The sequence below is a fragment of the Plecotus auritus genome, assembly GCF_963455305.1.
Source record: "Plecotus auritus genome assembly, chromosome: 2".
NCBI classification, from domain to species: Eukaryota; Metazoa; Chordata; class Mammalia; order Chiroptera; family Vespertilionidae; genus Plecotus; species Plecotus auritus.
The window spans coordinates 74,088,845-74,113,030 of NC_137771.1; the positions used below are offsets into that span (position 1 = coordinate 74,088,845).

Genomic DNA, 24,186 nt, shown 5'->3' on the forward strand with positions numbered 1-24,186 from the left:
TATGAGGATTCCTTTTTAGGAAGAACTTAAGACACTCTGCTATCTATCATGACACACTGAGGAGTATTCTACTAGTGACTGGATTGAAAGTGTGTGTGTCTAGAAGACGAGCAATTAATGCTAAAGCATGTTAGGGAGTTGTTAAGGTTAGATATCTAACAGCACATCCAAACTTGCTGACTGCAGTTAATGATTGCTCAGAAAGGCTGGGGAGCAACTCCACAAAGGAAGAAGGAAATGGTGGACCTTCCTCCAAGGTTCTGACACTCTGAATGAGAGATATGTGAAGTCTGAATAGGTTCTTTGCACCACTGGGGAGGCATCTGGCGCCCTTGCAATCCATCCCCAACCACAAGGTGCCCATTTCAGAAAACGGGCAAGCTGCGTTCTCATTTCTGCAGGTGAGAGCTTGACACCATTGTCCCTGTCTCCCCTCTCGTGTCATGGCAACATCCAAAGAATGCTGAAAGATCCGCCTCTTTTTATGATTTCCCGACAGAGCTTATAAAATGAAAATGTTTTATTAAAAATAGAATCAGGGGCACATTGCATTCACAGTTGATACTCAACCGCTACACATTTTAGTGATTCCCAAGATCACCTTAACCATAAAGACGTTTTTCTTATATAGTCAACACAACTCTCCACGGTCTAAACCCAAGGATTTGGAAGAGGTTTCCTTGCCAGGGTTTCTCCCAAGGGGAGAAGAGGCAGGAAGGGCGGGTGCCTGGAGCTGCCTCCTCTAAAGTGGCTCGGGGCAGAGAAGGGCGGTGGGTGTCGTTTCCTTCTCTCCCTTTCCAACCTGGACACGGGGATCCGAGCGGCATCGGCGGAGAGGCTGTCCGCGACCCGAGGTGCGGGCGGGAGGGACCCCACACGGAGCCGGGCAGGTGGCTGACCCGCAGGACCCCGCCCGCGGCGGCCGGAGAGCGCGGGTCCGCCCCGATCCCAGGGTGCACCGCGCCCGCCCCCTCCCCTCTCCCCGCCCCCTCCCCTCTCGCGTCCCGCCTCCCTCGGCTCGGCCCCCTCCCTGCCGGCTCCGGGAGGCGGGGACGCGGCGTTGGCGGCGCAGCTCCCGTCCACTCTCTCTCACTCACTGGGGAGCCTGGCGGTGGCGGCACCTTCGGAGGCAGAGCAGCAGCCGCGAGCCCGCCGGCCAGCTAGTGGAGGGCGTGCAGACTGACGGCGGAGCCGACGGACGGAGAGCGGGCAGCCAGACGGCCGGGTCGCAGCAGGTTCCACCATGAGCTGGGGCACGGAGCTGTGGGTGAGTGGAGAGGGGCGCGCGGCCCCGGCCCCGAGGGCGCGGGCGGGGTGGGTGCCGCGGACTGTCGGCGGCCGGAGCCCAGCGGGCGGCCCCGCCCCTGGCGCTGGAGTTGGGGGTTCGCTCCCCTTTGTGTGCAGCCCTCTCGGCCGGGGTCGGAGGGGCTGCGCGTCCGCGCTCCCCCCGAGCCCCCGCCGGCCGGTGGGCCGGGGCAGCGCCCTGGACGGCGGGGGAGCGGCCCGTGGGCTCCCGCGCCCTCGCCCTCCTCCGCCTTCACTTTCCCGGCGCCTGGCCGCGCGCCGGCCGCGCTGCTCAGCCTTTGTATCTCCCCGCCTGGAGGCGGGGGAGGGGTCCCCATTGTCCCGAAGGGGCGCTGGTCGCGGGCGGGGAGGGGGCCCGCGCTGCTGCCCCTCGCACGGGCGGGGGTCCCCGGGGCGAGGGCGTCGCCGGGCCGGGCCGCGCGGGGAGCCGCCCGCCGCTCGCGCCCAGGTAGGGGAGTCGCGCGGCTTTGTTCGGAGCCCGGCCTCCGGCCAGTCAGGCCCGGCCCACAGCCCGGCTCCGTCGCCCGTCCGCGAGCTCCGGACCCCGCAGCTCCGGGGACTGCCGCCGGGCCACCTCGCCCGCTACCTGGGGCCGAGGGGGCGGCTTTTGGGATCTGAATTAAATTGAGTGATGGCCAGGGAAGCCAGTTTTTCCCAGAGGAGCGTACCTCTCCCGAGGGCTTTACTTCCCCTAACGGTGTTCTGTATTCTTGCAGGTTTTCCCTCTTTTTTGTCTCTTTCTTCATCGCCTTTCTCGGGCGCTGTAACCTCCAGACAATGCCCCGTGTCTGGCCAAGGTGCGAGTGGACCGTAATAGGTCGCAGATTTCGCTCGCGACGCCCCCGCGAGGGGGTGGAGGTGTGGAGGGCCGTGATTGCTCAGGTGCGGCGAGGAACGGGGCGTGGGGGCGCCGTCCCGGGAGCCGCCCGCCTCAGCCACGCCCCTATTATCCCACCTGTGCATATTTTCCGTGCCTTTTGTTAACGAGGATCTCGTGAAATCACTGCAGAGAAAGGGGAGAAAGAACTTTTTAGTATCCATACGTGCATTTAGGATTGAAATGAGGGCAGGTTGGTAAATTGAAGGGACAGATGTTTTATATTATTATTATTATTATTTTACATTTTCAGGTTAGGAATCTTAGAACTGGAAGAGACTTTAGAAGCATCTGGTTGAACACCTGCTGAGCTAGCCCTGGAAGCCCCTGTTACGTTGTGGATAAGTGCTTAGCCTGTAAACACCACCCAGGAGAAAACACCTCAGGAGCCTCTTCATTTCGTTTCTTAGATAGCATTAATTTTTCTTATATTGGGGAAACTTGTAGGCTAAAGGAATTACCTTTACTTTGGTTAGATTCTCAGGTGTTACTGGTCTTTTCCTTTTGGTGTTGTACATTCTATAATTGATTATAGTGTGTGTTTGGTACCTTCGATATTATAGTATGCCATCAATTACAGGAGATGGGTATAGTTTTATTTTCCATTTTTTATAATTAGAAAATACTTTTATTTTTATATAATTGAATGACCAAGTTTCAGATTTTTAAAAGTACACAAAGGAAAACAGTGGAGGGATATCATGTAGACTTAACTCTTAATTTGTTTAAAAAAATCACTTTGTATCACATTTATAGAAAAACAGTTTTAAGGAGACACAATGTAATATTTTAGTGAACACTAAAATGCAGTTTTAAACTTTTTTTAGCCTTTGTCAGTGTGGCTAAGTTGGTTAAAGCGTTGTCCCTTATACACCATAAAGGGGGTGGATTTGATTCCCAGTAAGGGCACATACTTAAGATTGTGGGTTTGATCCCCCTGTAGGTTATCTCTCTCTGTCTGTCTTGTCTCCCCAACCCCCTCGTCTTTCCTCTCCATCTCTCTAAAAAATAAAGTTAAAACATTTTTAAAATTTAAGAATATACATTCAGAAGCAATTACCGACCCCCCCACTTTCTTCTATCATTTAGTTATGTATTTTCAGCATTTTAATATCAATCTGAAAAGGTAAACTGTAGAAGAGATGGGAATTTCTGTTCTAGTATCTTTTTTGGAAATTTAAAAAATATTTAAAAATTTTCTCTTAAAATTTAATCTCCATGTTTTAAATTTTTTTAGTGGTTTGAGGATTTGAGGGAAACATTTATTAGGAACTAAATAATGTGGAATCAACTAATATCAAATGGATGCTTAAACCTTCCATAAGTAGAAGTAGGTGTAGAGAACTATTGGGACCAGAAGAGACCTTAGAAAAATTTGGCTAGACTTCCTGTTTTTATTGTTCTCAGTTTTGAAAAAAGGATATTGTGCTTCCAGTGGATTGTAACAAATAACTATACTGTGCTCTTGCCATTGAGGAATTTGAGGTTGGGAAATTTCTGTTGAAATTTCAAATTTAAAAACCAGTTTTCATGTTTAGGATTGCATTACTGTCAGGAAGGTTTAATTGTTGAGAGACCATGTTAGAAAAAATGATATGTAGTTATGCACTCAAACTTAAGTTTCTTTCTTTTAAAAATACATTTTTATTGATTTCAGAGAGGAATGGAGAGGGAGAGAAAGAGAAACATCAAAGATGAGAAAGAATCTTTGATTGGCTACCTCCTGCACACCCCCCAACGGGCATTGAGCATGCAATCCGGGCATGTGCCCTAACAGGAATTGAACTGTGACCTCCTGGTTCATAGGTCTACAACCACTGAGCAACACCAGCTGGGCTAAGTTTCTTATAATATTCATTGTAGTTGTATTGCTGTCTTAATGCTTCTTAAGTCTCATGTTAAAATTGAGAATAAAGTAGTAAATTAAAATGAAAAACAAAACAAAAAAGTAATACATTAGCCACTCTAATACTGATTCTATGGGACAGAACTAATAGTGATAGGCCAAGTGGGTTGTGTCAGACTTTTGATGTGTAGTTGTGAAGGGATATGAATGAACTGATAATAAATTTGAGCTGTGTTTTAAGGAATTTCTAGTGTTCTGAATGAGTCTTTAAATAAGGTGGATACTGTTCTGTGTTCTGGGTAATAGCAAACAGAGTGGGCAGTGTCTTCCTTTCTTCAGGATGCAATGTAATTATTAGGTAGCATCTTAAGCATTGTTTATTGTGTTGATTTCTTTATTATCACAGGAAGAATGATTGAATTAAAAATAATCCAAATATGTATTAATGACTCCACAAAGCACAGATGTTGTAATTATTAGCTCTGCTTACAAATAAGAAAATTAGAAATTGGAGAAGTCCTGTGTTTAGTCAGAAAGTTTACTTATTAGGAAATGGCTTTTTAATTGTTTTTGAGAAGCCAGTTAAAGTTCAACAACAAAAAAAGTCCATGTACAGTTATGAGTGTATATATAGATAAGAAAAAATGTGGCGGAGCACATCATATTCATATCATGATTTATTTGTAAATTTGCCCCCCAAGGGAAAGGAGGTGACTAGCCTGGAAGTTAGAGAGTAGGTTTAAGTATCTAACTTAATATATAGGGGCTTAATAAACCTTTTTTTTTATGACTTAGTTTCCTGGTCTGAGATTTTTGGCTCTTAGTTTTAAGAGTGTATAATTTAAATACCATCATTATTTTTGTTGTATTGTTAGTGAAGTGTATTTAAGAACGCTCATGACTTTTCGGAAGAAATTGAAAATGTAGATTGGATCGTAGATTCAGAGGATTTTTTAAATAACACCCCAGTCTTAACCCTTTAATTATTTCTTATCTTTGTCCTCATAGCACTTTATATAGCACTTCTTTTTAACACTTATATTGTAAGTGTACTAGACTTTTGAGGTTTTTTTAAAAAAACATTTTTATTGATTTCAGAGAGGAAGGGAGAGGGAGAGATAGAAACATCAATGATGAGAGAGAATCATTGATTGTCTGCCTCCTGCACGCCTCACACTGGGGATCGAGCCTGCACCGGGAATCAAACCGTGACTTCCTGGTTCATAGGTTGACGTTCAACCACTGAGCCACACCAGCCGGGCTAGACTTTTGAGTTTTTGAGTGTAGGCACAGTTAGTTTTCTTTGTTTTCACTGGCTAAAACAATGCTTGTAGGACAAGCGTGCATGTTTGCCCAATTGAATTAACAGCTCCTTGCATTACCTACAATATTGGTTGCTGATTAAAAGTACATCCTGGAAGAAGTCTTTGTGGTACCAAAGCTTTGCAGGTGATGATAAAATAGGTGGTCTACATAACAGTTCATGAAGGTCTAAACAAGATGAAAGCAGAATGATAAAGCTAAGTTTTAGTACTTGGGTTAAAAATTTTTACTGTTTGGCCGAAACCGGTTTGGCTCAGTGGATAGAGCGTCGGCCTGCGGACTCAAGGGTCCCAGGTTCGATTCCGGTCAGGGGCACGTACCTTGGTTGCGGGCACATCCCCAGTGGGGGGTGTGCAGGAGGCAGCTGGTTGATGTTTCTCTCTCATTGATGTTTCTAGCTCTCTATCCCTCTCCTCTCTCTTCCTCTCTGTAAAAAATTAATAAAAATATATTTAAAAAAAAATTTTTACTGTTTGGAGAAGGATGAACTGACCTAAAAGTAGTTCTTCTTGTGAATGTATCTGACTGATAACTTTGGGGATTTGTCTGCCAAAATAACTGGTGGAATGTTAGGCCACATTAATAGATTTGTCTAGAACAAAGGAATTGGGTCCTATTGTATTCTATAATGGTTAGACCACGTCTGTAATATTCACTTAATTTTACTTCAAATTTTTTAGAATGCACTTATCTAAAGGAGGTTGACAAAAAAAAACTTCTTTATCAATGTGAACTGTATTGCTTTTAAATATATATTTTAAAATATATTTTATTGATTTTTTTACAGAGAGGAAGGGAGAGGGATAGAGAGTTAGAAACATTGATGAGAGAGAAACATCAATCAGCAGCCTCCTGCACACTTCCTACTGGGGATGTGCCCGCAATGAAGGTACATGCCCTTGACCAGAATCGAACCTGGGACCCTTCAGTCCACAGGCCAACGCTCTATCCACTGAGCCAAACTGGTTAGGGCTGTATTGCTTTTTTAAAGACTATGAAACTGCTGTAGGAATTCAGTTTAATTTAAAAAATAAAAGTTTTGTGTTTTTATAGGGAAGCATTGTGCAATGCATGGTGAGATTTATGAAGGCTTATTATAGCCCTAGAGTTATTTTGAGATGATATTACTCTTTTAACTCCAAATTCTTCGCTTCATTGATATTACTGTACAGAATGTCTCTGTTAACCAGTTTCTATCAACTCCCTCCCTCCAGACACTCTGGATGCTAGCTTTCTTATGGGACTACCACCTTATATTATTGTTATTTCTTACACATTCAAATCTTTGGAAAATGGTCATGGTATACCTTCCTTTTGTTGGTAGAAATTGCCATGTTCAACATTACAAATGTATTACAGATGTTGTTATTTGAGGGTGAGAGTTTCAAGAAACCTTTTTATGACACCATTCTCTTCTGACTATAATAAGGTGGGAGCTGGAGAGCTACCACTAACCAGTATCTCATCTGCATTGCTACTTCCATAAAACTCTCATTTCCATTTCCCTTCCCTGCCTTTATCTTAAAACATTTACTCTTTTTCCTTCCCCCAGTCTGTAAAATGTGGGTTTGGCTGGAAACTTAAAACCTACTCTACCTACTTTTTCCTATATATTAACTCATGTTTGCAGGCAGAACATAGGACAAGAGAATAGTAATAGTTTATAATTATGAGCATCTTCAATGTGTACCTACAAGTGGTATCTTATTTATTTTTTTAAAAAATAATTTTTATTTTTCCATGGATTTTTAGGGAGAATGGAGGGGAGAGACAGAGAGAAACATAGATTGGTTGCCTCAAGCCTACAACTGAGGTACATGCCCTTGACCGGAATTGAACCCGGAACCATTCAATCTGTGGGCTAAGGCTCTATCCACTGAGCCAAACTGGCTGGGACTGGTGTCTTATTTATTTATTTATTTATTTATTTATTTATTTATTTATTTTTTTAATATATTTTATTGATATTTCACAGAGAGGAAGGGAGAGGGATAGAGAGCCAGAAACATCGATGAGAGAGAAACATCGATCAGCTGCCTCCTGCACACCTCCCACTGGGGACGTGCCCGCAACCAAGGTACATGCCCTTGACCGGAATCGAACCTGGGACCCTTCAATCCGCAGGCCGACGCTCCATCCACCGAGCCAAACCGGTTTCGGCTGGTGTCTTATTTAATAATCTATAGTCCTTACACATTTTCGGCCCAATATCAAAAATGAAAAATTCTGTTTTGGGGGAAATACTCATCCCTACAGCATTTAAAAACTAGTAAGAAAAGGTTATATAAAAGTTTTGTTTTCTAGAAAGCAAAAACTATTCTACATATTAGTTCAGGCTATGTACAGTATATCAGACATACCAAAAAGATATTTGGAATAGGGAGGGTTTGTATATGGGGATTCCTGAGAAGTTCCTAGAGGGCAGAGATCATGTCTTACTCATTGCTTATTCATTGTCTGAATCATTGCTGTATCCTCAGCTCAGCACACTGCATGGCATAGAGCCTAACACTACCAGGATCTTCAGTAAATGTTTGCTGGACTGATTAAGTATAGTGGTTAGGGTTGGCTTGAATTTGAGTGTAGGATGCCTGAAAGAAAGTAGTGATGGAGTGTACAATGGGACCAGGCTAAGAGGTTCATCTGGGGGAATGCTTTATTCAAATTCATGAAGTGTATGTGTGTGTGTGTGTGTGAGAGAGAGAGAGACAGGGAGAATAGTTATGCATTAGCATATAATGAACTCAGAGAAAGAGAGAGAATGCATAGTTATGCATTAGCATGTAATGAACTCAACTTTTAGACCTTTAAAAATCCACAGAAGGGAATCTTTGTTAAGCAGAAGGGATTATCGCTTCTGAATCCTTCGGTAGTACTAGGTGGAATCCCTGGGTTTCAGGAGATGAAAGTTGTATTGATTTGATTACCTCTGCAAGAATATTAGAAGTATGTTGATTCCTTTAATAATATGTTACTGGTTCTGAAATCATTTTTATTTTTTAACATGTTATTCCTGCAATTTGTTTTATACCATTTCCCCCCTTTGCCTCTTAACTATGACTTAATATTTTTATATCAGTTTAGTTTCAGTGTTTTTTTCTGAGGTTGAGAGGTGTTCATTGCGAAAATGCAGTTTTGATCCCCCCAGTGTTGCTTTAATTACTAGTATTATTGGCTGATTTATGGACTAAGTTTCTCATGGAATAAAAATACTTATTATTAGTTACGCCTTGACTCAGGATCCCAGGGTAGGATTGTATGTCTACTTTGGAGAAGTGTCTATTTAGGTCTCAAATACAGTTTTTATTTTTTCATTTTTTTGTGTTTAGTTTTTTTATTCTTAAATAATACCTATAGCCTCCAAGGTGCTTCTCCCCTCCTCCTCCCGCCCCCCCCCCCCCCCCTTGTGAGTTTTGGTTTCTGTCTTTCGTGTTAGAGGCTTTCCTTGCATATTTAGTGACCCCAGGACCTGAAAAGATGTTTACCAGGATTAAGGTCTACCTGCATAAAATTTTTAGTCCTTTTAAGGAATTTTGTGTGATTTTTACCCTGGAATTGTTCAGATCCCCTACCTCTTTCCCAGTCCTGTTGTGAAAGGAGATGTACTATTCTTTCTGAGGTGTACTATAGTCTTTCTTTTGAAGTATTTCTTTTGAAGTCACATTTATCATGGCTGTTTATGGTGTTGGGAGCCGCACTTGATTTTTTTAAAAAACAGGTACTTAAGAAAATAATTTATTTGTCTTATATAACAAGAAATTTGGAAGTTGGCAGTCACTGGTATGGGTTTATGAACTCAACACTAACAGGTTCAGCATCTGTGCAGCTGTTTTGGACTTTCCCTCAGGGTTGCCAGGTGGTGCAGCTCCAACCATTATATCTGTATTTATGGGGTGGGGGGTGGGGGAAGGGCGAGGAGAAGGGGAGAGGAACATCAGCTGTATCTGTGTGTTTATTGGGAAGGCTAAAGCTTTCTTAGACTCTCCACAACAAACTTCTCCTTAGGTCTCACTGTTCAAAGTTGGGCACTTTGCCACTTGCACAAAATCAGGATTCTATTAGAAAGGAAGAATGCACCCCAAAACATAGCATTTATAGTTTCTGTCCCCAATGAGTTAATGATGGCTTTGTGGAAGATACGGATATATCTTCTCTGTATATGTGAATGATAGCATAGGAGTTAAGAAAAGGCCATAATATAAGGGACAGAGCAGATATTTTAGAGACGAGGCCTTTAGGGGTCTAACACAGTCTATCATCATTTCAAGAGGCCTGGTCGTGAAGGGTTTATGTGTCTTCGCTGGAATCTGTGGGCTGCTGCTTGCTTGATACACCATACCATGCTGGTGTCACCTGCCAGAACAGATGAGAGTTTTGAGCAAGTGTCCAGTTGGACAGGATGTGGTGAAGTTGACCTTACCCCAGACTGAGTGAAGGCACTGCAGGGACTGATGAAAGGGTCCTAAAATAAGTCCAGAAGTTTATTTTGCAAGTGGAAAGATTTGCTGCATGTTGGAAACAATAAAGATATCCTATAATTACCCAGGTCTCTTAGTCACCTAAATATAACAAATACCAAGCTATAAAATTGCCTCCAGAGAGTTAAGAGCACTTACTTTTCTCTCCTCCCCCTCTTTAAATTGATACATTAGGACGGTTACAATTTAATGTAATTTGTTACAATTAATGAACCAATAGTGATACATTATTTTTTTTGTGTGTGTGTTTCCAGCATTTTATTTTATTATTTTTTTAAACCTTTATTGTTCAGATTATTACAATTGTTCCTCTTTTCGCCCCCCATAGCTCCCCTCCACCCGGTTCCCTCCCCACCCTCTGCCCTTACCTCCCCCTCACTGTCCTCATCCATAGGTGTATGCTTTTTGTCCAGTCTCTTCCCGCACTCCCCACACCCCTTTCCCCCGAGAATTGTCAGTCCACTCCTTTTCTATGCCCCTGATTCTATTATATTCACCAGTTTATAACCCGAGGACTGCCTGTATATATATTTTATTGACCTCAGAGAGGAAGGGAGACGGGGAGAGAGATTGAAACATCAATGATGAGAGACAATCTTTGATTGGCTGCCTCCTGCACAACACCCAGTGGGGATGGAGCCTGCAATCCGGGCATGTGCCCTGACCAGGAATTGAATCGTTTATAGGTCAACGGTCAACCATTGAGCCACACCGGCTGGGCAAAGTCCCATTCTTAATTCCCTTCAACTGATATCCAGTTGCTTACTTGTTCCTTTTCAGTATATATTTATAGCAATATCAAAGTTATTAACTTATAGTCCCTGGGAACCAACATTATCAACTAGAGTACAGTACTTAATTGTAGCTCCTTTTTCTTTTAGTCTTACATAATCCTCATTTTCAAAGTTTCTTAGGTCAGCAACATTTCCCTCATCCTCCTAAGTGAGGTGTTCCATGCGTTTGTAATATAGTTATATTTTCTTAACATAATCTGTATTCTTTCTTGGGATCCTTTTACTTTCTCAATGATTTTTTAAAAAGTTGCATGCCTTAAGATTTATTCTTTGAGCTGTGAAGTTCTGTAGGTTTTGATATGTATAATGCCATGTGTCTACCATTCCAAGATCATATAGAATAGCTTCATCTCTTAAAAATCCTCTGTGGCCTGAAAGCAGAGTTTTAAAGAGATATTTGTACATCTATGTCCATAGCATTATTCACAGTAGCCAGAAGGTAGAAGTAACCCAGAAATTTGTCAACATATAAATGGATAATCAAAATGGTGTGTAGATACAATGGAATATTATTAAGGCTTAAAAAATTAGGGAAATACTGGCATATGCTGCAAATATGGATGAACCTTGAAGACATTATTCAAAATTATGAAATTAAACCAGTCACGAAAAGACAAATACTGGATGATTCCATTTATAGAAGGTACCTAGAGTAGTCAAATTCATAGAAAGTAGAATGGCAGTTGCTGGGGGCTGGGAGAAGGGGGAATGAGTTACTGATGAATGGGTATAGAGTTACAGTTTTGAAGATGAAAAGAATTCTGCTCATGGATGATGGTTGATGGTTGTACAACAATATGAATGTACTTAATATCATTGAATTGTAAACTTAAAATGGTTAAGATGGTAAATTTTGTGTTGATGATTTTACTACAATAAAAAAATTTACTCCCTTTTGCCTATACCTGCTCATCTCTCACCACTCCAACCAATGATTTTTTTTCATTTACTTTTTAAAGAGCAGTTTTAAGTTCACAAATTGAGCAGAAGGCAGAGATTTCCCATATGTCTCCTGCCCCCATTATCTACATCCTACACCAGAGTTATAATTGATTAACCTACATTGATACATCATTATCACCCAAAGTCCATAATTTACATTAGGGTTCATTCTTGGCGTTATACTTTCCATGGGTTTAGACAAATGTGTAATGACATATAGTTACCATTACAATATTATACAGAGTAATTTTTCACTGCCCTAAATGTCTTCTGTGCTCTACCTACTCATTCCTCCCTCCTTCCTAACCCTGACCACTGGTCTTTTTTCTGTGACTTTTTATTGCCCTAAAAAGATAGCCAGTACCTATTAGGAGTCACACTCTATTTCCCTTTCTCCTCCAACACTAGCTTTAGGAAACCACTAGTCTTCCTCAAAATATGTGCTTATTCTGGACATTTCATATAAATGGAATCATACGGTATGTGTGACTGGCATTTTTCTTTTTCTTTTTTGGTACAGTGAACTTTATTGATGGTGTACAACAAGGTAGGACTCCCTAAGCCCCTCCCCTTATTTAGCAGATCTGGCATGGACACTGGAGGTCAGGAGATTCTCAGTGTGTTGGAGGATTGATTTGGGGCAAGGATTCCCCAGAAGCTGAGGGCCTCTCTTCCTCTCGCTGAGGCTGGTGGTCCAGGGGGCTCTTACTCCTTGGAGACCATGTGGACCATAAGGTCCACCACCCTGTTGCTGTAGCCAAATTCATTGTCATACCAGGAAATGAGCTTGACAAAGTGGTCTTTGAGGACAATGCCAGCCCCAGCATCGAAGATAGAGGAGTGGGTGTCACTGTTAAAGTCGCAGGAGACAACTTAGTTCACACTATAGCCCAAGATGCATTTGAGGGGGCCTTCTGATACCTGCTACCCTCTTGATGTCATCATATTTGGCAACTTTCTCCAGGTGGCAGGTCAGATCCACAACCAACGCATTGGTGGTGGCGACACGGAGGACCATGCCAGTGAGTTTCCCATTCAACTCAGGGATGACCTTGCTCACAGCCTTGGTAGCACTAGTAGAAATAGGGATGATGTTCTGGGCAGCCCCTCAGTCATCATGCCATAGCTTCCCAGAGGGGCCATCCATGGTCTTCTGGGTGGCAGTGATGATATGGATTGTGGCCAGGAGCCCCTCTACAATGCCAAAGTTGTCATGGATGACCTTGGCCAGGAGGGGACAAGCAGTTGGTGATGCAGGAAGCATTCATTGTTGACAATCTTGAGGCAGTTGTCATACTTTTTAAGGTTCACACCCATCACAATCATGGAGGCATCTGCAGAATGGGCAGAGATGATGACCCTCTTAGATCCCCACTTCAAGTAAGCTCCAGCCTTCTCCGTGGTAGTGAAGACAGCAGTGGACTCCACAACATACTTAGCACCAGCATCACCCCATTTGATATTTGTGGGATCTTGCTCCTGGAAGATGGAGACGGACTTTGTATTGATGACAAGCTTCCCATTCTCAGCCTCAATTGTGCCTTTGAACTTGTCATGAGTAGAATCATACTGGAACATGTAGACCATGTAGTTGAGGTCAATGAAGAGGTCATTGATGGTGACAACATCCACTGTGCCAGAGTTAAAAGCAGCCCTGGTGACCAGGCACTCAATAGGGCCATTTCTATTCACTCTGACCTTCACCATCCTGTCTCAGAGTTACGGATGGCCCTGTGCAGGAAGATGTGGCTGTCTGTTGAACAGAAGGAGCAGAGAGCTGTGATTGGCATTTTTCTTTCTTTTTAAAAAATCCTTATCTGAGGATATTTTTTCCACTGCTTTTTAGAGAGAGAGGAAGAGAGGGGAGGAATGGGGAGAGAGAGAAACATCGATGTGAGAGAGAGACATCGATTGGTTGCCTCCCACATGAGCCAGGGATCGAACCTGCAACCCTGGTACATGTCCTTGACTGGGAATTGAACTTATGACCCTTCAGTGCTTGGGCCGATGCTCTAACCACTGAGCCCGCCAGCCAGGGCTGGCAATTTTCAATAAGCATGATGTTTTCAAGATTCATCCATGTTGTAGCATAGAGTATATTAGTAATTCTATTTTTGTACTGAATAATGCTTCCTTTTATGCATATACTGCATTTTATTAACTCATTCATCAGTTGATGGATATTTGGGTTGTTTCTGCTATTGACTATTGTGAATAATACTGCTGTGAACATTTGTGGATAAGTTTTTGTGTGGACATATGTTTTTATTTCTCTTGGGCATATACTTAAGAGTGTAATTGCTGGGTCATATGGTAACTATATTTAACTGTTTGAGGAACTCCCAGACTGTTCTGCATTTTATATACCCACCAGCAGTATATGGTTCTGATTTCTTTCTTTCTTTTTTTTTTTTTAAATATATTTTATTGATATTTCACAGAGAGGAAGGGAGAGGGATAGAGAGCTAGAAACATCGATGAGAAAGAAACATCAATCAGCCGCCTCCTGCACACCTCCCACTGAGGATGTGCCTGCAACCAAGGTACATGCCCTTGACCGGAATCGAACCCGGGACCTTTCAGTCCGCAGGCCAACGCTCTATCCACTGAGCCAAACCGGTTTCGGCAGGTTCTGATTTCTTTACATCCTTTCCAGAACTTGGTATCATCTGACTTTGATTATAACCATCATAGTGGTTATAAAGTGGTACTTCATTGTGTTTCGTTTTTTTTTTTTTTTTTCCCATTGAATTTTAGAGAGAGTGGAAGGGGAGGGGTGGAGACAGAGAAACATCCATGTGAGAGAGATACATCGATTGGTTGCCTCCCACATGGGCTCTGATCAGGGCTGGAGATCAAGCCTGCAACCAAGGTACATGCCTTGAAGGGACTCGACCCAGGCCCTTCAGTCGAGGGCTGACCCTCTATCCACTGACCCAAACTGGCTAGGGCTGATGGCAGCGCTTTTCATTATCTAGATAGAGGCTTTCTTATGTTACTAAAGTATTTCAGCTATGAAAGGCCAGGAGAGTTGAGGTTTAGGAGATATTTAAAAATAATGAAAGCCTTCTGCATAATTGATATATGACCTTTTGAATTCTAAATTTTATTGCAGAATTTAATTAATGCTTGTAATGAAGATATTTTGGTTCTTCAGTTTTATTCTAAGAAGAATAATAGCAATATTCTTTTTTAGTGATGCAAGATTAGAAATGTTGCAGTGGCACTTATTTACTCATTTATAGATAGAATGTTAGTTATGTTAATAGAAGTTCCATTTTTTCCCCTCTTAGTTGTTTGACTTTATTATCCAGATTGAGAACCTAGTTTTTTTTTTTTATTAATAAATCTTTATTCATATTACAATTATTTCTCCTTTTTCCCCCCATAGCTCCCCTCCCAGTTCCTACCCCACCTTCTGCCCTTACCTCCCCCCCACTGTCCTCATCCATAGGTGTATGATTTTTGTCCAGTCACTTTATGAACCCCCCCATACTCTTTTCCCCCTGAGAATTATCTGTCCACTCCCTTTCTATGCCCCTGATTCTATTATATTCACCAGATTATTCTGTTCCTCGGGTTTTTAATTCACTTGATTTTTAGGTTCACTTGTTGATAGATATGTATTTGTTGTTCATAATTTTTCTCTTTACTTTTTTCTTCTTCCTCTTCTTTAAGAATACCTTTCAGCATTTCATATAATACTGGTTTGGCAGTGATGAACTCCTTTAGCTTTTTCTTATCTGTGAAGCTCTTTATCTTCCCTTCAATTCTGAATAATAGTTTTGCTGGGTAGAGTAATCTTGGTTGTAGGTTCTTGCTATTCATCACATTGAAAATTTCTTGCCACTCCCGTCTGGCCTGCATAGTTTCTGTTGAGAAATCAGCTGACAGTCGTATGGGTGCTCCCTTGTAGGTAATTAACTGTTTTTCTCTTGCTGCTTTTAATATTCTCTCTTTGTCTTTTGCTCTTGGCATTTTAATTATAATGTGTCTTGGTGTGGTCCTCTTTGGATTCCTTTTGTTTGGGGTTCTGTGGGCTTCCTGGATTTGTAAGTCTATTTCTTTCACCAGGTGGGGGAAGTTTTCGGTGATTATTTCTTCAAATAGGTTTTCAGTATCTTGCTCTCTCTCTTGTTCTGGCACCCCCATAATTCTGATGTTGGTACGCTTGAAGTTGTCCCAGAGTCTTCTTACACTATCTTCAACTTTTAGGATTTTTTTTTTTGCTTTTTGCTTTTTCGGTTGAGTGTTTTTTGCTTCTTTGTGTTTCAATTCTTTGACTTGATTTTTGTGTTCCTCTTGTCTGTTTTTGGGTCTCTGTATAATATTTTTTATTTCACTCAGTGTATGTTTAATTTCTAGTTGGTCCTTTTTCATATCTTCGAGGGTCTCGTTATATTTATCGGCCTTTTCTAGGATATTCTTAAAAAGCCTTATAACCGTGGTTTTGAATTCTATATCCAGTCGTTTGTTTTCCTCCATTTCTTTCGTTTGTGATCTGATTCTTGGACGCCGCATTTTCATTGTTTCCCTGAGTTGGTAAGGTAGATTTGTGTGGTAGGTTTCCAATATGGCCCAGTGGGTCTGCCTCCCCAGTTAACCTGAGGTGGACACTCTTGGTGCACCCCTTTGTGGACTGTGTGTACAGCCTTGTTGTAATTAAGTCTTGATTGTTGTTGGTATCACTGGGAAGAATTGACCTCCAGGCCAGTTGGCTGTAAGGATCAGCTGTGTCTATGCTGGGAGAAGTTCGGTGCTGGAGACAGCCTTATAGGATTAGACTTGCCAAATTGCAATAGCCTCTGTGCTCAGCTTGGATGGGGTGGAGTCTCAGTCTTGGCTTCCTTTCAGCCTTACCCTTGCGCTCATGTGCGCGCCTTCAGACCTCCACCTTCCCTGGCTCCTGAGTCTCTGCCCGAGAGTCCAGACTCCCCCCACAAGAGCGTGGGTCCCCAGGGGCTCGCCTGGAACCGGGGTTCAGTGCAGTCAGGAACCTCCGACTCCCTTCCACTAGGGAAAGCCTGTGGCAACCTCCGCAGCCTTTGTGCACACTAGCGCACGTGCGCGCGCGCTTTCAGTCCTCCGCCTTCCCCGGCTCCGGAGTCTCTGCCCGAGAGTCCAGACTCCCCCCACAAGAGCATGGGTCCCCAGGGGCTCGCCTGGAACCGGGGTTCAGTGCAGTCAGAACTGGGGCCCAGTGGAGTCAGGAATCTCCGACTCCCTTCCACTAGGGAAAGCCTGTGGCAACCTCTGCAGCCTTTGTGCGCACTGGCGCTTGCGCGCTTTCAGTCCTCCGCCTTCCCCGGGTCCGGAGTCTCTGCCTGAGAGTCCGAGAACCTAGTTTTTTTTTTTATCTTAATTGTTTCTTTGTTAGGTAAAATGTTGATCATCCCTACATTCAACTTCTGATAGTCCAGAGGTTATTGACTTATTTTGTAGATATTTTTAAATCTTCACTGAGCATATGTTTATTGATTTTAGAGAGAGGGAGAAACATCGATCAGTTGCCTCCCATTCTCAACTGGACTGGAGATTGAACCCACAACATAGGTATGTACCCTGATCTGAAATTGAACACACAGCCTTTTTGGTGTATGGGACGACACTCCAACCAACTGGGCCACCTGACCAGGGCTATTTTGTAGATTTTTATACCCTTTAATCGAACAACAACAGTAACTCCTCTCTTATTTCAGTTAGCTTTTGGTCACTTGGCCAGCGTGGTTTGCAGATTCTGATTCATTAAGTTCTGGGGCTGTTGGCTGGTCAGCCATATGGAATTTTATAAGATTTCTTTGGTGACTGTGGTTAACACTGGCTGAGAAATGTTGTTTATTAGCAATCCTCAAATCTGGATGATAATTAGAATCATCTCAGGAATTAAAAAGCAGTAAGAACAAAACAAACTCTCCCAAGCCTACTCTAACCTCTTGAATGAGGCTCTCTCTGGCAATGAGACCCAGGAATTTGTATTTTTGAAAAATAACCACAGATGATTCTGATAATACCAAGGTTTGAGAACCATTGCTTTCATGTTCTAAAATCTATACTTAGGTTAAATCAGGACATTAGAAAATGCCTTCTACTTGGAGTGCATCATATCCTTTTTCTATTCCAATTGAATTGCTTTTAGTATACTACTAGGAATAATCTAATGCTCGCTGAATACTTAGTGTATTTGAGTCAGTGTATCTCACTCTGGAGGGCTCAGAAAGGTTGTGTCTTATCTGAAACTACTTTGTAGTAGATGGTAGAACGAGGATATAAACCCAGGTCTTTCTGTATTCAGAGCCTTCATTCTTACTGTGGATGTTAGACTACCTTTATCGAATTGCTTTTGTTGAGAACCTAGCCCTCAGTGTATGTGCAGAAGTTATATTTTTGAAGGTCCTAACAAGTGGTCAGTTTACCATGAGGACTTTGTTCTCTGTGAGGCTCCTGGGAGAACTTTCTCTTAAGTTTTTTTACTGTGTAGAAACTGTTTGCTATGATTACAGTATTTGCATTTCCTAGTTTGAACTTGCTGTTAATAAATTTACAGTCAGATTTCTGGTAAACTGTTAGCAAGTATTTGGTATTTTTTTCTGCATTTTGTTTATAGATTCATTCTTGGTATCTTATTTTTATCTCTTTATCATTTTCCTCATCTCTTTAAAATTATTTTATCTTACTGTGTTATGTCATTTTAAACAAAAGTCTTAAGAAGTAAGTGAACAAGTAATTTTGAGGCATTTTATATAATTCTGGCCAAACATCTTTTTGAAAGAGTTGAATTTGCAAAAGAGAGGAACTTAGAATTTGGAATGTGTCTGTATGCATGGCACTTTGGTAGGTGTTATTTTATTTTCATGCCAATTCAATGAAGTAAGTGGTGATAGTCTTATTTTACAGAAGATGAAACTAATAAGAAAGGTTAACTTTAGTCACACAAAGCTAAACTTGAACCCAGGTTTTTGTGCCTTCAAACCCTCCTCCTTTTTTTTTTTAAGTGCCTGTAATGGAATCTGATTTACCCAACAATTTCTAAACCCTTCATTGGGGTCATTCTTGTATTCAACAGATATTAGTGAATGACTTACTTTGTAGGAAGCACTATGTCTGGTGCTGCCTTATAGAAATTGCCACACTTATCAGAATGTCTTGTCTTCAGTTTTGCGCAGTGGACATTGGATTAGTCAGTGCTCTGATAGGAAATAGCGTACTCAAAAGGGTTAAATGAGGAGAGTTTAATAAAGATATCTATATATAAAGAGCCAGGGTCTGTAATGTCCAAAACGACCGAAGAGACAACCGAATGCTAGGCTGTACTCACAGCAGGCTTGGGTGGGCGAGGGCTGAACTGCTGACCTCTCGGAGAAAGAGAGAGGCAGGGCTGATCCCCACTGGGGATTGAGCACATAACCCGGGCATGTGCTCTGACCAGGAATCCAACTGGTGAGCTCTTGGTGCATGGGTCGACGCTTAGCCACTGAGCTACACCAGCTGGGTGGTAGTTAAATATATTAAAGTGACTAATTTTTCCATATTAATTCTGTATCTTACTACCCCACTGAATTATTCTTTTTTGGTGTGTAGTAGTTTTTCAGTCATTTTGTTGAATTTTCCAGGTACTGTGGGTATCAGATCTGCAAGTAGTGATACTCTGCCTTCTCTTTTTGCAATATTTATACCTCTACATTCTTTTTCTTGTTTAATTGTGTTAATATGTTAGTGCATTAAAACATCATGTGACATATCAGATCAAACACCAACGTAATACTAATGCACAAATAGTATGTAATTTCCTCAGGGTTCACTTAAAGCATTTATTTATTTCTTAGTAGACTGTAAGTCTCCCACCTGGCCTCGTGTCATTTAGTAGCTCTTAAACCCTGAACTTTACTTTTTACATTTGTAAAATAGTAGTTATTAATACCTACCATCAGGTAAGACAAAATGAGATAATATATAAAAAACTCAACACAATACCTGGCACAGATGATAGCTATTATTCATTCATTTAATTCAGTAAATGATTGAGTGTTGAGCTAAGCACTAAGGATATAATGTGAGCAAAAAACAGGCATGATAGAAAGGAGCTCTATTAATCAAATAGTCACACAAAGGAATGAAAGACAGGATCAAAGTTCTTTAAGATGATATCAACCTAAAAACCTAACCCACCACTGGGTTCAGGGAGGGTTTCCCTGTGGAAAGGATGTTAACAGAGATCTGAAAAAGGATTAGGAGCTAGTAGGCAACAGGTGTGTGTGAGAGGACAGAAGAGTGAATTTGGGGTATAGCATGTGCAAAGGCCCTCAAACATCAGGGTGTGAGGTCCTTTTTCAAATGGGAAAAACCAAATACAACAAAAATCCCACCAGTATGAATGAAACAAAACAAATACGGATAAAGACATGTTGGTTGATGAGTCAGGCTCTTATTCGCAGAGTACTTAATTTATTAGTTCATTTAAATCCTTACACCCACTTAAGATATACATATTGACATCTCCACTTCATAGATGAGAAAACTGAGGTGGAGGGGTTAAGTGTCTTGTCCAAGGTGATACAGCTGATAAATGGCAGTCTAGATTTGAACCCTGGCAGCCTGGCTCCAGAATTATTGCTCTTAACAATTGCACTCTATTGCCCAACATGATCACTTGCATTTTGAAAAGCTCACTCAAGCTACAATGTGAAAAATAGATTAGAGGACAGCTAGAAAGGACAGGGAGAGACCAGTAAAAAGGCTACTACAGTATCCTAAGAAAGGTAGCTTGGAATAGAGTGATACCAGGGAAGATGAAGAGAAGTAGATGGTTTACTGTTATATAAGACTAGAGGTGTGGTGCATGGATTCATGCACCGGTGAGGTCCCTTGGCCTGTCCTGCGAGAGGGCGCAGGCCAGGCCAAGGGACCCCATTGGTGCACGATTGGGGCTGGGGAGGGACCGTGGGAGGGCTCTAGGGCGTGTCCGGCCCATCTGGCCTGTCTGGCCCAGTCCCATTCACAGACCCCAGCAGCAAGCTGGTTTGAGCGTCTGTCCCCTGGTGGTCAGTGCACATCATAGCGACTGGTCAAACGGTCAGATGAACGGTCAGACAATTAGCATATTAGGCTTTTATTATACAGGACTAGAGGCCCAGTGCACAAAATTTCTGCACGGGGGCTGGGGGAGGTGTCCCTCAGCCCAGCCTGCACCCTCTCCAATCTGGGACTGCTCGAGGGATGTCCGACTGCCCTTAAGCGGGCAGTCGGACATCCCTCTCACAATCCAGTACTGCTGGCTCCCAACTGCTTGCCTGCCTTGCCTTCCTGATTGCCCCTAACCACTTCTGCCTGCCAGCCTGATCACCCCCTAACCACTCCCCTGCCAGCCTGATTGATGCCTAACTGCTCCCCTGCCAGCCTGTTTTCCCCTAACTGCCCTCCCCTGCAGGCCTGGTCACCCCTAACTGCCCTCCCCTGCAGGCCTGGTCCCCCCCAACTGCTCTCCCCTGCAGGCCTGGGTCCCTCCCAACTGCCTTTCCCTGCAGGCCTGATCGCCCCCAACTTCCCTCCTCTGCCAGCTTGGTCACCCCTAACTGCCCTCCCCTGCAGGCTTGATCGCCCCCAACTGCCTTCCCTTACGGGCCTGGTCCCTCCCAACTGCACTCCCCTGCTGGCCATCTTGTGGTGGCCATCTTGTGTCCACATGGGGCCAGGATCTTTGACCACCTGGGGGCAGCCATCTTGTGTGTTGGAGTGATGGTCAATCTGCATATCACTCTTTTATTAGATAGGATAGAGGCCTGGTGCGTGGGTGCAGGCCAGCTGGTTTGCCCTGAAGGGTGTCCCGGATCAGGGTGGGGGTTCCCTTGGGGCGTGGGGCGGCCTATTCGAGGGGCCTGTGGTGGTTTGCAGGCCGGCCACGCCCCCCAGCGACCCAAGCGGAGGCCCTGGTATCTGGGGTTTACTTATCTTCTACAATTGAAACTTTGTAGCCTGGAGCGGAGCCAAGCCTTCTGCTTGCTTTGTGGCGGCAGCCATTTCTTTTGGGATTTATGTATCTTCTATAATTGAAACTTTGTAGCGTTAAGCGGAGGCCTGGGCCAGCCAGGGTGTGCGGAAAGCTTGGCTTCCTCCATCACTGGGGGGCAACCCTAGCCTCCTGCTCTTTCCAGCTCCGTGGCTGCCGCCATTTCTGTTTGGATTTATGTATCTTCTATCATTGAAACTTTGTAGCCTTGAGTGGAGGCCTGGGCCGGCAAGGGCAGGCGGAAAGCTTGGCTTCCTCCATTGCCGGGGAAACCCAAGCCTCCCTCCTGCTCTCTGTGGCCGTAGCCATCTTGGTTGGGTTTATTTGCATATTCGCTCCTGATTGGCTTGTGGGCGTGGCTTGTGGGTGTAGCGGAGTGATGGTTAATTTGCATATTACTCTTTTATTAGATAGGATGAGTGTATCCTTGGGGAATAAATGAAAAATGAATGAATGAGTCTGAAACACATGTATAAATATGAGAATATGCTGTCTCACTACAAATTATTTATAAGCAACAACTGTTGAATTATCTGTTGGAATAAAAATTCTGAGGCAAATGTAAACCCATTTAAGTTTATTTATGTTACCACCAACTAAGATTTTTATCTTAAATACATGATAGGAAAAGATGTTAATCTACAAAATAACAGGCTGCATATGTTCATTTACAAACTTCTCTGGGCACTTGATGCTATAAAGCTTTTCTAGCTCTTATCAGATTTTTAAATACTATTTAACACAAAAATAAATCATAGTACAGAGCTATTACTGCTTCTCAGACATGGGAGTAGAGCAAAGGAAAAATGCTCTAAATAGAAATAGAAGTGAATTTAAAGGAAGAGATCATGCACTGTAAAACTGAGAATCATAGTCTTCCTGAGCAATAAAGGCAGATGGACAGCAAATACTTTGCTCTAAATTGAAAAACTCATATTTCTATTTTAGACATCTTACTGTAACCATATCCTACATTAGTGCATTTTGTGGTTAAAGCATTTTTATCCTAGAAAGCTAAAGATGTATTAAGATAATAACATGTTTTTAACATCCTACCTTTTGTTTCTATAATTAGATTAAATGCTTTTTATAATTCTAAGTACCATTGATAGACACAGATAACCTAATTATTTAATTGTGAGAAACTTTGTTATTATTGTTTAAAAATATTTTTATTGATTTCAGAGAGGAAGGGAAAGGGAGAAAGAGATAGAAACATCAATGATGAGAGAGAATCATTGATCAGCTGCCTATTGCATGCCCCCTACTGGAGATCAAGCCGCAGCCTGGCATGTACCCCGACCCGAAACTGAACTCTGACCTCCTGGTTCATAGGTCTGTGCTTAACCACTGACCCACACCGGTTGGGCGAAACTTTATTTTTGAAGATGTCTAGAACACACACAAATTCAATTTGGTTCTAGAATTAGGAAACTGTATGAATTAAGAATTCTTCCAGTTAGGGGTAAGTGGGGAAGTGATAGTTGGGGACTATAAAATAGAATCTAAGGCGAATGTCAGGAGCTTTTCCTTCTCCCTCTAACTTCTGAACAATATCAGGTGAGGCTGGACAAGGTTCGTTTCCTCACTGGGTTGGAAGCTGTGATGGTTTAGAGCAGAACATTAGAACCTGAGTCTTGAGGAGGGTTTGTGTGCAGAAGGGTGACCTGTAATATTAAGTCAGAGTCTGAGTGGGGTTAGGAATCTCCATTTGAGGGGATGGCATGCTCAGTGTGGCGTGTTAGAACGTAAGTAGGATGAGGAGGATGACTATGTGGGAGGGTGGGGACAGTGGCAATAATAACCTCTGGTAATATATTGAATGCCCAAGTGGAATGATGAGGACATTCATGCAGGAGAGCAGCCAGATTCAGGGTAGCGCAGCCCAGGTGGAGTGAGGGGGAGAGTCATAGAGGGCGTAGTGGTATCTGCCCAATGCAGTGTGTCAGAGAAGTGGGTGGCAGCAGCAGTCTAAAAAGTCACTATGACGAAGTACAGCCAGGAAGATTGGGAGTAGCAGCAGCAGCAGTAGCAGCAGCAGCAATGGGGGATTGGTTGCATAGTGGGAATCATTTAAATGAGTAAATAAATATGTTAAGGATAAAGGGAGCCAGGTTTTTCACTTTGGAGAAATACAAAAATCGAAAGGTGGTGTTAGATTAGAATTAGAGATATTGGTGTGAACTGATGGATATGTGTGTGTGTGTGTGTATGTGAATCCTATATTATAAAGAGGTAATATGCATATTGACCATCAGACCTGCTCCGTGTGCCTGCTGTCAGGGTCTCGTCAGCCCCGCTAGGGGCCTTGGGTCCTCCTGTACCCCCCACTGACTGAGGCTCAGGCAAGCAGGGCTGGCTGAGGTGCAGGCAAGCCTTGGATGGCGGCGGCCCAGCCGCCCAGGGCTGGCCCGAGGCTCAGGTAACCAAGGCTGGCCAAGGCTTGCGCTGCTGGCAGTGGCAGCAGCAGAGATGTGATGGGGGCGTCGCCTTCCCCTGATCGCTGGGTCGCCTCCCGCCCCTGAGTGCTCCCTGACGGTGAGAGGGGGCAGGCTGGGCTGAGGGACTCCCCACACCAGTGCATGAATTTTCATGCACCGGGCCTCTAGTGTATATAT

General features: G+C 43.1%; 1 protein-coding gene across 4 annotated transcripts in view; it reads left to right on the forward strand.

Annotated features, from left to right (window-relative positions):
- Nucleotides 1-772: 772 nt before the first annotated feature.
- FNBP1L (formin binding protein 1 like) overlaps nt 773-24,186 on the forward strand; it is a 141,880-nt gene continuing 118,466 nt past the window's right edge. For 2 of the 4 annotated variants that reach the window (XM_080655666.1, XM_080655665.1), the window contains exon 1: nt 773-1,267. In XM_080655666.1, the coding sequence (XP_080511792.1) occupies nt 1,244-1,267 (24 nt within the window). In that variant the 5' untranslated portion in view covers nt 773-1,243. The remainder of the gene's footprint in view (nt 1,268-24,186) is intronic. The other 2 variants (XM_080655664.1, XM_080655663.1) reach the window with 1 other exon arrangement.